General features: G+C 36.5%; 1 protein-coding gene across 7 annotated transcripts in view; it reads left to right on the top strand.

Annotated features, from left to right (window-relative positions):
- Positions 1-14081, top strand: part of MAPK9 (mitogen-activated protein kinase 9) — an 84505-nt gene that overhangs the window by 24324 nt on the left and 46100 nt on the right. For 4 of the 7 annotated variants that reach the window (XM_081942006.1, XM_081942003.1, XM_081942005.1 and 1 more), the window contains 7 exons: positions 3045-3210; positions 4341-4412; positions 8260-8442; positions 8992-9116; positions 9748-9811; positions 10254-10325; positions 11693-12178. In XM_081942006.1, the coding sequence (XP_081798132.1) occupies positions 3045-3210; positions 4341-4412; positions 8260-8442; positions 8992-9116; positions 9748-9811; positions 10254-10325; positions 11693-11835 (825 nt within the window). In that variant the 3' untranslated portion in view covers positions 11836-12178. Of the gene's footprint in view, positions 1-3044; positions 3211-4340; positions 4413-8259; positions 8443-8991; positions 9117-9747; positions 9812-10253; positions 10326-11687; positions 12179-14081 lie in introns of those variants that run through there. The other 3 variants (XR_014174433.1, XR_014174434.1, XM_081942007.1) reach the window with 2 other exon arrangements.

Here is a 14081-nt window from a genome sequence, read left to right as displayed (position 1 = left end):
GTTTCTTTTTCCTGCTGAGCCATTCTTTCAGTTTTACAGACACTGCCACTATAAGGTTCAAGGCTATTTTAATAAACTTCAAACAGGTTCATTTATTATCTTTCAAGTCAAAATGTTGTCTCCCCTCCAATAGCTAGTGGTAGTGAACTTCCAAAAGGCATCTGTATAAATAACTTGTGCTCTTCCTACTATTACTATCTGTAAACAAACTGAAAGAACCTTGAATCTCAGGTGATCAAAGAGAAAGAAGAAAAAACAATGTATCCAGCCTCCAGCCTCTAAGTGGCAGTGTAACTGCTTTTCCTCCTTTTATTACAACCCTCTTTATAAAAAAAATTTCAAAAATGAAAAAAGAAGAAGAAAGAATTAATCCATTCACTTTAAAAAATAGAGAGCCCCTGCAAAAGTTCCATCCGTGAAAAAAAAATTTAGAAACTAGATAACACACTAAGTTCAATGCAGATCAATCTCACCGCCTACAGTCTTCTATCTTCAATCTTAACTTTTTTTTTTCTTGGGTAGTCTCTTCCTTTAATAATAAAATTTCCTCACCAATTCGACCCACTTTCTCTTTCCACTTTCTTCCCATTCCAGAGCTGTCCCAACTTCAGCAGCTTCATTAGTTGCGTTTCTGTCGCCGGAAAAAAAAGGGCTATTCCTGGATCTTTCAGGGACTTTGCGGTGTCTCTGAGATCAGCAGGAGGTGCCCTTCTCAATCACCGTCTCTGCGGGACAGTTTAGGTCCAAATGGACCCTCCAGCGGCAGAAATTTGACTGCGATCTCGGATAAACCAAGATCGCACGTCATGCCATTGCGACGTCAGCTCTCCCAAGTTATTTGCTTCTTGAGGACAGTCTGTACTGTTTCCTCCTCCTTCATGGCAAGCAGCACCACCTTGTGTCCTAAGGATCCATTAATTGTCACATATAATCCAGCCTCCGGTCACGTCCCTGGAGTGGAAATATTTGAAATGTAAACGTGATATTGTTAGATACCTGCATTTAAATTCATAATGTTTGTATACTTTTAATACTAATATTATGGAATCACCAAGCCTTACAGAAACGTACAGATTTATTTATTTATTTATTTATTATTAGCACTTATATAACGCCCCCTCTCCCGAAAGGGACTCGGGGCGGTGTACAGTCCGTATTAAAAAACACCAAATAAAATACATGTATGCATAGGAGGAGGATAAAATAGACCAAAACTGTACAGCTAATAAATAAACAATATAAAATTTAAAATATCATACAATTTATACACTATCCCTCTAAAAGCCAGTAAAAAGTATATGCCAGGGGGGGGTAGACGTTGTAAATTATGCCAAACCAGCCAGTCGGAACAGGTGTGTCTTCAGTTTCTGTCGGAAGGAGCGGAGGTCAGTAGTGGTTCTAATGTCGGGGGGGAGGTCATTCCAGAGGGTTGGGCCCATCACAGAGAAGGATCTACTCCTAGGTGTCGCCCGCTGGCATTGCCTAGCGGACGGCACCAGGAGAAGGCCCTCCCTGTGTGAGCGGATAGGTCGCAGGGACGTGTGTGGTAGGATGCGATCCTGCAGATAACTAGGTCCTCCGCCATGGAGCGCTTTAAAGATGGTGATCAATACCTTGAAACGCACCCGAAAGGCTACAGGTAGCCAGTGCAGCTCGCGCAGGAGAGGTGTTACGTGGGAGTAACGGGTACTTCCCATAATAACCCGCGCGGCTGCGTTCTGAACTAGCTGCAGTCTCCGGACGCGTCCCAAGGGAAGCCCCATGTAGAGGGCGTTGCAGTAGTCCAGGCGAGACGTCACCAGCGCATGAGTGACCGTGCGCAAGGCACTCCGGTCCAGTAGGGGGCGCAATTGGCGCACCAGGCGAACCTGGTGGAATGCCCCCCTTGCCACGGCTGCCACATGGTCCTCCATTGACAGCCGGGCATCAAGGAGGACACCCAAATTGCGCGCCCGCTCCACAGGGGACAACTGTTCGCCCCCTATGGCCAGCGATGGAGTCAGCTGGCTGAACCGAGGTGCCGGCAACCACAGCCACTCGGTCTTGGAGGGGTTGAGTTTGAGTCTGTTGTCCCCCATCCAGACCCCGACGGCCTCCAAACACCGGGACATCACTTCGACAGCCTCGTTGGGGTGGTTTGGGGTTGAAATATACAGCTGAGTATCATCAGCGTAGAGATGGTACTCAACCCCAAAACCACGGATGATCTCACCCAGCGGCTTCACATATGCGTTGAACAGGAGAGGCGAGAGGACCGACCCCTGTGGCACCCCACAAGTGAGTGGCCTCAGGGACGACCTCTGTCCCCCTGTCAACACACATTGCTTCCGGTCGGAGATGGCTAGATATTTTTGTCTTTGATTTGCTACAATCCCTCTCTATATTTTCTCACCTTAAATTATTCTTTTTTTCTTTTCCAGAAAAGGGGAATCCACTAAGTAGAAAAAGATGGTGATGCCTTTTGATTGTAATGGTGTAGGAGCCATCTCTCTGAATTTCAGGCATCCAGTTCTTAAGATGAAATTTAGTGTCTCCCCCTGCACCTCCTACATTAGTCCCTATCCAATTCTGCATGTTCTTAACTATTACCTGTTATTTTATTCAGAATTAGAGTTAATAATTTAATACTGTATAGCCCACTTTAATGTTCTACTTTTTAACATTAATTTTTAAAATAATGTGTTCGCTTTGGAGTTCCTCAATGTGGACTATGCTGTCAGTATTATTAGTAAACAATAAACACTAGATAAAATTACAAAGAAGTGTAAGTGCTTTTCCAGCTGTTGAAAATATGCCACTGCCAAGGCAAAATGGGATTAAAGTTTCAGTTACAAATAACTTTTTGAATAGAGGTAACTGAGAGCATGGTTCATTGGAATTCTCAATCAGCTGGAAAGCATCCATGACACCTGTCAGCATCTGTTCAATGTGATTAATTGATCAATAGGTTTTGCTTGTCATGTATGGCAGCCTAATAATGTGCTGACTTTTAAGGATTATACTACTTTTTCAGCATTTAACTGGATGTATTTTTTTGTCCTTAGGATTTAAAACCAAGCAATATAGTAGTAAAATCAGATTGTACTCTCAAAATCCTTGACTTTGGACTTGCAAGAACAGCATGTACAAATTTCATGATGACCCCATATGTAGTAACACGATATTATAGAGCACCAGAAGTTATTCTTGGCATGGGATACAAAGAGAATGGTAAGTTACAGAATAGAAGTGACATATTTGGAGTACTTGATCAATGGTTAAATTTTTCTATTTTTTTCACTGTCTTACCACAAGCTTACTGGTTTCAGACTGTAACTTAGTTTTCTTGCCCTGTGAGGTAAATCACCTGAGTCAGTTTGGCTAGGTTGTTCTAAGAAGGAGTCTTTCTTTTGAAGATGGAGATGGCATAATATCATATCATATCAGATATAACTAACTCAGCCATCAATACGAAATAGTCCCTTGGAATGAAGAGGATCTCATGCTTTGGCCTAGTGTAGGAAGTAGCTTTAGTTTTCGTGAGTAACAGTTCCACACTTGACCCAGCTGCTCACTTATGCAACTTTAGTTCTCAGCACTATATGGGAAGTACCTGCTGATTGCTTACAGTAAAAATGGGACTTCTGTCCTTGATTACCATATACATAATAGTTGACAGAAACTTTCTGCAATATCTTCATGAGTACAGAATGAAAGCTAATGATAAAATTGATTTCCTGAATTGCTACATGGCAATTGGAAATTTAATGATAAAATGGTTGGTTTTATCGGTAGATGTATATAGGATATATGGGTACTTAAAAAAAGTATTACCATGTATAATTTGCAGAAAACCCAAACTCAATTCTTTGGGTGTATTTTGGCATTTAAAATTCTTGACTGATTCCCAAACATATGCAATATATTTGTCAATAACTCCTTCACAGTGCAGTTATTTTATGAAAATATATGTATAGATTTTTAAAAAAATGTTTAATTTTTATCCCCATTACACTTAATATTTAATAGTGGATATCTGGTCTGTTGGGTGCATAATGGCCGAAATGGTCCTCCATAAGGTCCTGTTTCCTGGAAGAGATTGTATCCTTTGCAGCTCTTTCAGCAAGTTCAGATTATTCAAAATAAGGCTGACATGTATGTGTTGTGTGTGTGTTGTGTACTTTTATTGGTGTTCTGGTATTTAAAATTTGTAATTAGATCATTATTTCTATCCATATTGTTCCAAAACATGTTAGCTGTTTTACTTTATGCATTGTTATGTTTTAAATGTAAAAATGTTTTTTGTTTTCTGCTTTAGTTCATAACACTTCATAATTTTATCATTTCACTTTTACTTTCAGTTGATATCTGGTCAGTTGGTTGCATCATGGGAGAATTGGTGAAAGGTTGTGTGATATTCCAAGGCACTGATCGTATCCTTCCCTAATAATCTTTGAATCCTAATTCATATTTAGCAACAAGTTATTTGATTTATGGGTATAAAAGATGCTAATCCCATATACTCAGTGGAACAGTTCTTTCTTGTACGAACCAAATTTGTGAAATTTGTTGTTTTAACAAAACAGCTAAACTTTTATTCTCATATTAATTGCATTAACTTTAGTTTTTGAACATTAATTGTCCATTACAGGAATTTTATATTTTTGAAGTTTTAATAACGCAACACATTTATTTAAACTGAAAATTCTGCAAACTGTTGCTCAAAATTTAAACTGATTGCTGTTTTCATTTTTCTGCACGATGGAAATGGACTCAACTATGGTTTTGTCTTGTCACTTCTTATCCTGCTACTTACCTAAAGAAGGCATGAAGGTTAGAAAAATATAATTACAAATGCTTAATTTTAGGTATTTTAATGGTTGATTATGTATTAGCCTATTAACACAATAATAAAAGAGAGGAAGCTTGATTTTCATTTTTTTGAATTTCTATCCTGTATTCTTTTATTCTCTAAAGCCTTATAACCAACCTAACACAATTCTTCATGAATGCTGTGTCTCTCGTGGATTTCATGTTAATGCTGATTTTCATATTTGCTGTCTTCATATATGTGTCTTTCATGCTTAGTAAATCTCTTTGCAATAAGTATCTTAGTTATGAGAATCTTGCCAACCTGTTAACCATGTTGTTACTTTTTATTTCTGAAATTGTATTGGATTGCACATAAGTTGCAGAAATAATTGCAGTTTCTTCAGAAGTGTTTCTGTTTATGATTGAACAGGAACAGATGAGAAAGCAGTGGTCTTCACATGTGAGTGTTTTAGGTCAAGAGTAACATTTTAGGGTGGAGGCTGTAACTTAGCCTTCTTGATCTAGAACAGGCCTGTCAAACTGCTGGCCTGCGAGCCAGATGCATCACGTGCAGGCCACGCCCACCCCAGCTCCTCAAAGACAAAAAGGTTGAGATTTGTCATGTGACGCAATCGAGTTTGACACCGGTGATCTAGAGGATCATATATAGAGGATACAATAAAGTCATTAAAAGAGGTGTAACTGATTTTTTTTGCCTGTTATATTTGGTGGTGTGGGGAATGAGGAATGTATATTGCCCTAGGAAACATATCGTTACAATTCTCACCTTCTAAATTCAGAAGAGTGGCTCCAGATTTGTGCCCTTTTCCCTTCCAGTCATCTAGCAGAATCTGCTATTTATCTTCAACTGTGCTATTAATTCTCTAATCTGATGTTCTTTAGAAGTATAAAAACTTGAATTCCTAGAGAGCAAGCCATGAGATTAGTCACATCAGTGGATGGAATATAAAAGCTCAGAAAGATCATCTTGATAACTTCACATCTCCAGCATGAAAGGCACATTACTTTTGAAATATGCAACAATTTCCTTCCATTTTTATGTTAAAAGTGTTAACTTTATAACGGGAGCCTGCTATATTGCGTTTATTTGTGCCCCCGCCCCCGCCCCTTTATATGTCTTGCTCTACAGCCATTCTTCTTTAATATACTTTCTAAGTACTTTTTCCCTGTTGGGTTCTCTGGTTGATGTAATGATTTCCTTACCTGTCCTATTGATTCCTTGCAGGATCTGATATAATTACGTTAGTGGTGAATATCTATGTTCATACTGATCATTGTACAGTGTTTGTTTTATACTCTTGGGTAGAGTAAGAAGAAGTAAGCCAAGAAAATGAAAAATTATTGTATGAATATTTTAAATATGTTTATACAGACACATACACATTCTTTGCTCCAGACTGATCGAATCCTTTAATAAAAATATTTACCTAGAAAGGGAAAAAGCTGTCTTTATTTGCATAATTTAGCATCTGATTGTTTTCATATTTTATGGTACTAAGTTTTGTTTATAAAATTTATATAACCACCTATCTCCTTCCCCAAAGGGGACTCTTTGACCATGTATCAAAAAGGAACCTTCGTTTTGAGTCTTCTGTGTAATATGTTAATTCAGTTGACAAGCTCATGTTTATAAAATTCTCACATGGTTAGGGTAACTAGAAGCAGAAAGGATGTACAATATATGAAATATATTAACTATCAGAAGGCAATATGTAATTGGTTTCATTCCTACTGAGAATCAGTTGTATGTAGCCAGATCTTACGCTATAGATAGTATATTAAGAGCAACAGAGAAGGTGGATTATATATGCCATTCTGATAAAGTCTATGTTTTTTTCTATCTGTCTAGCTTTCTAGGTAATTTAACTGGCTACCCATCTCTTTCTGAAACTCTGCTGATCAACAAGACCTGGCTAACTTTTAACGCTAATGTTTTGTATGTAGTCATCTAAAGTGCAATGGGCTATGAATTCTGATCCCAGTAGCAGGTTTGAATCCCATAAAATAAGATCTGCCTGCTTATATCTGACAGTTCCCATTGAGGATGAAACTGGTACCTACTGCCTCCTGGTGGTCAGTGTGACTGAACATACTTCCCCCCCTCCGACATTAAGAATGGAAAAATAGAGAACTTTTAGAGAAAAATAAAGAAATTGAAAGTCATGGAAGCATGACATCTAACTTTCTATCCCTCTGCTTAAGGGAAGATGAATGGGCCATATATGCCATATATATTTATATGGCATAATGTAATTTTCAAGTAGCTGTCAGCATTGTCTTACAAATAGTCTTTGACTTATGATCACAGCAGGGAGTGGAACACTTATCAACAGTGCAGTTGATAAGTGAGGCAACATATGATGACACTCCGTTTTACAGCCTTTTTGCCACAGTTGCTAACCTGTAGTCCTTAAGTGAGACATAATGCCACTGCAACTTGCAATCTCCTTCCAGCTTCCCCTTGACTTTGTTTGTTAAAAGCTGGTTGGAAAATCACAAATAGCAATTATGTGACTGCAGGATGTTACAAACTTTTGCAAGTGCCAGCTGGTTGCCAAGCGCCCAGATCATATGACCACGGGGTCACTGCAATGGTCATAAAGATGAGGGCCAATTGTTAAGCCACTTTTTTCAGTGCTCACATAACTTTGAACAGTTGCTAAATGAATGGTTGTTAGGTGAGAACTACCTGTACTTTTCCTTCTGGAAAATACATATCTCAATATGTTTTCTCCAAAATAGTGGCATTAAACTGTGCATGAAAGCCATTGTGCTCTCCATGTCAGTTGGGCAGTGTTTTTAATGGAGAGGCTCTATAATCGAGTCGGCAAACCTTTAGGATAGAGGGGTAGATTTGGAATTTTGGAATGGACTGTGGATACTCACACAAAACAACTTTCATGGTAGGCAATGAGAGTCCTGAAATATCCATCCATTTACTTTTAGAAAGCATAAAAAGGTATTGGGAAGTAAAAAAAACATCTTGTATCTTCCTCATCATCCAAAGCACTAGGCTGTATTCTGTGAATAAATGCAGTTAGGTTAGAAATATTTGTAAATGTATTTCAATGTTGACAGAGACTGTAAATAATCTGATTTGCTTTAACTATTTGATTTTCAGGTGTTTTAAAAAATATTCAAGGTATCATGAAATACTACTGAAGAGCATGGGTTCAGAGTGAAACAGAAACTAAAAACAAACCTAGTTCATATTATACTCTGTGGATTTTAGCAGCATTATCCACAGTCAGTCTTTGTTGATGGACTTTGTTCATCCAAATTAATGGTTCTTTAGATTTTGTTTTATTATCACAATTTCTGTAAGAACCTGTTTTGTGAAATAAAGATACTGTTTAAAATAGCACCTAATTCTTCCAAAGTTCTACATATTTGCAATATAAAATTGGAGGAAAAAATATGTTATTTTCCTAAATGAAATTTTTGCAGATATTGATCAATGGAATAAAGTTATTGAACAATTAGGTACACCATCAGCAGATTTCATGAAAAAACTACAGCCCACTGTACGGAATTATGTAGAAAATAGGCCAAAATATCCAGGTATCAAATTTGAAGAACTATTCCCAGACTGGATATTTCCGTCAGAGTCTGATCGTGACAAATTAAAAAGTAAGTTTATTTGTATATGTTTCAGTAAAGAGCTAGGATTTTGGTTCTGTTTTGCTACATTTTTGTAGAAATGTGTATTTGTCAGGTTACAAGCCAGATTGTTGATTTATTATTTCATTTTTTCAATTGAATCCACCTGGCATTCTAATGAAGTAGTTTAATCTTTGAAAATTCAGGTATCAAGCTTCAAAATTAAACTCTGAAATTTAGCATTTTGAATGATAGTTTAATCGTTGAAGAAAAGTACACTACTTATTCTAGTTGATACATCTCAACCAGATGATGTAAGAAATTGTGGGCATCTGGTTTTAATTATCTGATTATATTTACAAGTAGTGCTCATATCAATTTCATTATCTGATATTGTGAATATCCCAAGTTCTGATATTTCTTTTTCCTTTCTATTCCTATATTAATAAAGAAACAAGAGAATAAACAAAATGTAACAATGAAATGCCTTTAACATGTTAGGTGCATAGACAGACAGAATTTTATCTTTCTGCATTAAAATTTTAATTTCAATATTTTTTTTTTATTCCTGTTTTCTAGCAAGTCAAGCTAGAGATTTACTATCAAAAATGCTAGTAGTAGATCCAGACAAACGAATTTCAGTAGATGAAGCTTTGCGACATCCATATATCACAGTTTGGTATGATCCAGCTGAAGCGGAAGCAGTAAGTATACCTTAAGGTCTTTTTATTTTTATGTATAAAACACTCAGTAACAAATATTGCTGCCTTCTTCATGAATTTAACATTTCACTACAATTTACATAACATATAAGGAAGAGATGAATCATCTGAAGATAGCATTAATGCTAAGAATTTAAAATTCACTAAAATATTGTAATATTGGAAAGACCAATAAGAATAGTTGACACTTGCATTTCACATTGATAAGTCATTGATAAGTCATTTGCCAGGGGTTCTGCATATAGAGCATTTACAGATAATCTTCAGTTCTCTGTTAAAAAATATTAATTCCAACACTTCCGACAAACAGAATAACAGAGTTGGAAGGGACCTTGGAGGTCTTCTAGTCCAACCCCCTGCTTAGACAGGAAACCCTACACCACTTCAGACAAACACCACTTCAGACTTGAATTGGACTTGAAAATTTAATAGATACCAGTTCAGATGACAACATATAGGCATATCACTACCACTATAAGCATATCACTACCACTACCTCAAGTGCGTACCAAAATACTGTTCCCAGCTCCATAAGCAATAGTTTCATTTTTAACTGTAATATTTGCAGTTGTATTTGTCAAAAGATAAAGCAGCAACGTTTCTTTGTTTATAGCCACCACCCCAAATCTATGATGCACAATTGGAAGAAAGAGAACATGCCATTGAAGAATGGAAAGGTAAGTAAAACTTGCAATATATTAAGGAACTTCGATAAAATATTTTGCAGATATCCCATAAATAACTGGAATAAAGATAAAGTGAATATACCCTTGTGCGTAAATCAGTGTCTGTTCCTACTAAGCAAATTTATATTCTATTAGATCAATATTGATATTTAAGATTGGGTTGTTTTAATTTAAATGTCATATGTCGTTTTCATCATCAGCAATGAAAACATTTTTGCCTGCAATAAAATTTAGAGCTTTAATGATTTTGTCCAAGCAAGACTTACTCTGAGAGCTCAGGCCCATATACTGTAGGTTGGAAACATGCAGAAGGGGCCTTCATTCTACAGTGGATAGACAATGGCTAAAATGATGATGATGATGATGATTATATATAAGCAGCAAATGTATTGTTGTAAATTATGTCTATATTTATTCTTTTCTTGATATGCAGAGTTAATATATAAGGAAGTAATGGATTGGGAAGAAAGAAATAAGAATGGTTTGGTAAAAGAACAGCCTTCAGGTTAGTCATTGATGTAATATATTCTTTTTTTTTCTTTTACAATTTTTTAATGGTAGGATGTTTTATTCATGGTTGCTAACAAAGGATATGTATCAAATAAGTTATATATCTTGCAGTGGATAATATGCACACATGACTAAAAACAAGATAAAAAGCATATGGACAACAAACAATAGCTTTACCAAAAAGAGGCTGTAAAGAGTTAAAAGACTTTTATATGGATGGAGAGATACATTATTTCTCTTTTGAAACAATTTTACTTGGTGTATGCTTGGTGGCTGGGAATTCTGGTTTATTCAGAAATAGTTTCCTGGGGGAAAAGGGCAGATTCATTGTTCTTGATGGGAAGCAATAATTTGCTTTCTGTTTACCACTGAAATTACTCTTAACTGCAGTATATGACAGAGATAAATAAAAACACTGCCTGATTTGCACTCTAAGGGAGTCTGTTAAGTGTTATGGGTGTCAATTTGCATCCAGCTTTCAGAAACAAATCAAAATAGTTATTTCTATCACTTTTGGAAATGCAAAGTCTATTAGTATCCAAGCTATTACTCGTCCTCAGTAAATCACAGTCCTGTGTCCTGGCAGATGCCATTACTAAAGGTATTATCCATTTGTGATGCTAAATGTGATTTTCTTGCAACATTGTAGATAGCTACAGATTTTTGTTTTTCTTCTCAAAATTAAGCATAGAGAATGGAACTGTTAATATGAAACTAGATCTTTGACAACATTCCTTATAGAATAAGATTATTATTCTTATAGAATTGAAATCTGTTCTTTCCACACATCCTGCACATCACACAATCTACCTCTTCTAGTTTTATTTACTATAAATAAGCATTATTCAGTATATGCAGGGATTGCATGCTGTGAAACTGCTAATTAGAGGATGATACCCGCTTCCTAGTTATACAGTATTTCTAGTAGGAGGATATATGGAGAGAGGGTTTGGGAAGATTCAGGTGAAAGGACAGACCTGAGGTATTCAAGACTGTGAATGCCATCCCTGGTGTAAGAAGGAAGTGCTAGGAATAATTTCAGGGGCAGTAAAGGCTGATTTTTGACAGGATATGGATAATTTGCAAAAATAAGTAAATAATAAGTAATAAGTAATTTTTTTAAACTTTCACAACAGATTTATTTAAAGTGCCTGTGATTCTGTATTGACTGTGTGTCTTCCCTACCTTCTGCGCAGTTTTGTTACCTTAGATACTACCTTCGAAGGGAAAAAAATTGAAATTGGCATTGTTTCTCCATGCATATGTTTTTAAGTGCACATATATCTTTATGCCACATAAAACACCTTTGCTTTCAACCATGTCTTGCCTCAGATTTTCTTATGCTTGGTTTACTTAGCACAGATGCAGCAGTGAATAGCAATACCAGCCCTTCTCAGTCATCATCAGTCAACGACATTTCATCCATGTCAACAGAACAAACATTGGCTTCAGACACGGACAGCAGCCTTGATGCTTCGACAGGAACATTTGAAGGATGTCGGTGATCAGCTTTGAAGATTAAGATTAGCAAAGAATCTTTGCTCCTGTTGGGCCTCTATTGCTTGTAAGTTCATGGAGCCAAATAGAAAACTTCATGTTCCGCATGTTCCTCTAAAATAATGCCTGTGATTTTACTCAGTTGCAGTAAAACTGTCTGCTTAATATTGTAGAGTGAAAGCAACTTTGTATCTCAAGGCAAATGAAATATAAACATTAATATAACCTATTCTGTTTTGATCTATATCAGGTGAGCAGTTAAAATAACAAGATCAAACAAATCCATGGGCATTCTCACAGATTTTTTTTTAAAAAAAACATGTTTATAAAACAAATGTGTGTGTTCTTGAGGGGAGGGAGGGAAGGAAGGAAGGAAGGAGGGAAGGAAGATGTAAATCTTGTTGAATGTATATTCTGTTTCTTAACTATTCAATTGAGTCATATGCCATTCTTAATATATCTTGCTGGTATTCTCAATACTGTATGATATAGATGCAATTGTTTTTCTATATAGCACTCTTTTCTTGAGGCCTTTTTCTCTCCATCACCAAATAATATTGTACTCCTTCTCATAGAAGAAGCAAATTTGTGAATTTTCACTTCACATTTTACATCTAAATGAGTTTTTGAATGTATTATTCAGTGCTTTTATTTGAAGAGTAGAGGGGATAAGTAAAGATAAGTCTTAATACTTATCAGAGGTAGGGTTTGTTTTTAAAATAGGAACGTTGGCACCTATTTTTAAGACGTGACTAAACGCTTTAGGACCTGTATCTCCATTGCCTTTTCCTAGTATTAACATAGCGACTCTGATGTTGACATCATATTGGAGCTAACTTTGAGCCTCTTAATAGATTTACCTTTAGTTGCTTTTGGTATGTTTTAAGGGACCACTCCATAGCTTATAATTACTTTCAAAAATTCACATATGGGTAAAATTGAAATACATTATACAAAGTGAAAGGAATAATTTTTAGAGCTAAAACACAGAGGTAAGAATTAGACGTAATCCTCGCTTAACAACACTAACTGGGACTGGGCTTTCCATTGGTCAGCGAAGCAGTCATTAGGCAAAAGATGACATGGCTCCACCACTTCGTGACTGCAGTTCTGGTAGTCTCACTTGCATGTGTTAGATGAGGACGTCAACTGCCCTGCCACGCTCATCTCTGCTTCAACTCTCCTCACCTACCTATCTGGGCTCTTTTGGCTGTCTTGCACTCCACCACTGCCGCCTATCCCTCACCGCCCATAGCTGACCTCCACCATCTTCTTTCTCCCCCTGCTGACAGGACACCCTGCAGTCATAAATGTGGGTGGCTGCCAAACGCCGGAATTTTGATCACACGATGGTCATTATGTGAGGACTACTTTAGTTATATAAGTAACATACAAAATATGTTAGGGTGGGTTTTTTTTTTTAAATAAATACCCAATCCTTAATGTATTTGCTTTGCTTCAATTTCTTCCAAGCTTTGAACATGAGCAAAGTTGATTTAACAGAAAAATATTTACGTGACTATGTAGGTGGATTGGCAGATGAGCATTGTGTTTTAGGGAAGGTGTGGGTGAATGGAACAAAGTTGTGAATCAAAGCCAGGTGTTACAGTTATTGCAGATTTCCAGCTGGGGGAGAGGTGATTCCCTTGGAAGAGATTGGGAAAGGCATATTGTGTATTACCACCTTTTTTTCCGGGCACCAGCACTTTACTAGCATATGACTGGGAATAAGTCCTATTAAGTTTAATAAGTGTGATATAGGATCACAGCATAAATTCACTGTTTTTAGAAAGAACATTTTTTAGCAATAGGTTCTTCAAAACACACTATCAGAATGAGCCCCACACTCCTGATTTCTCCAGATAGAATTTGTTATCAGATCTTTTGGCTATAAGATATTCACACAATTTTATCACTTGATAAAATTCAATTACTAAGTTGCAACTGAACATACTGATTGCCTTCCTTAAACATTCTACTTGAGATATGAGACCACATGAAATGCCCGTGAGAGCTTTACATGTTAGCAATTAACAGAATAATCCATGTTCATATTTATCCTTAAATGAATATAAATATAAAGTATATGATGCATAGACACACAATCTATTATTTGCACTAGTAAGATATTTCAGAAGACAATATTAATGAGTAAAATTAAATGAAACGTATCTTATTGCTAATCTTATTGCTAAAATAAACATAGGAAACAAAAGAAAGACTGAAGTGAAAGAACAAAGAAAGGTGTTTAACC

Source organism: Natrix helvetica (genome assembly GCF_964273705.1).
Source record: "Natrix helvetica genome assembly, chromosome: 1".
Lineage (NCBI taxonomy): Eukaryota > Metazoa > Chordata > Lepidosauria > Squamata > Natricidae > Natrix > Natrix helvetica.
This window is presented reverse-complemented; position numbering and strand designations above follow the sequence as displayed.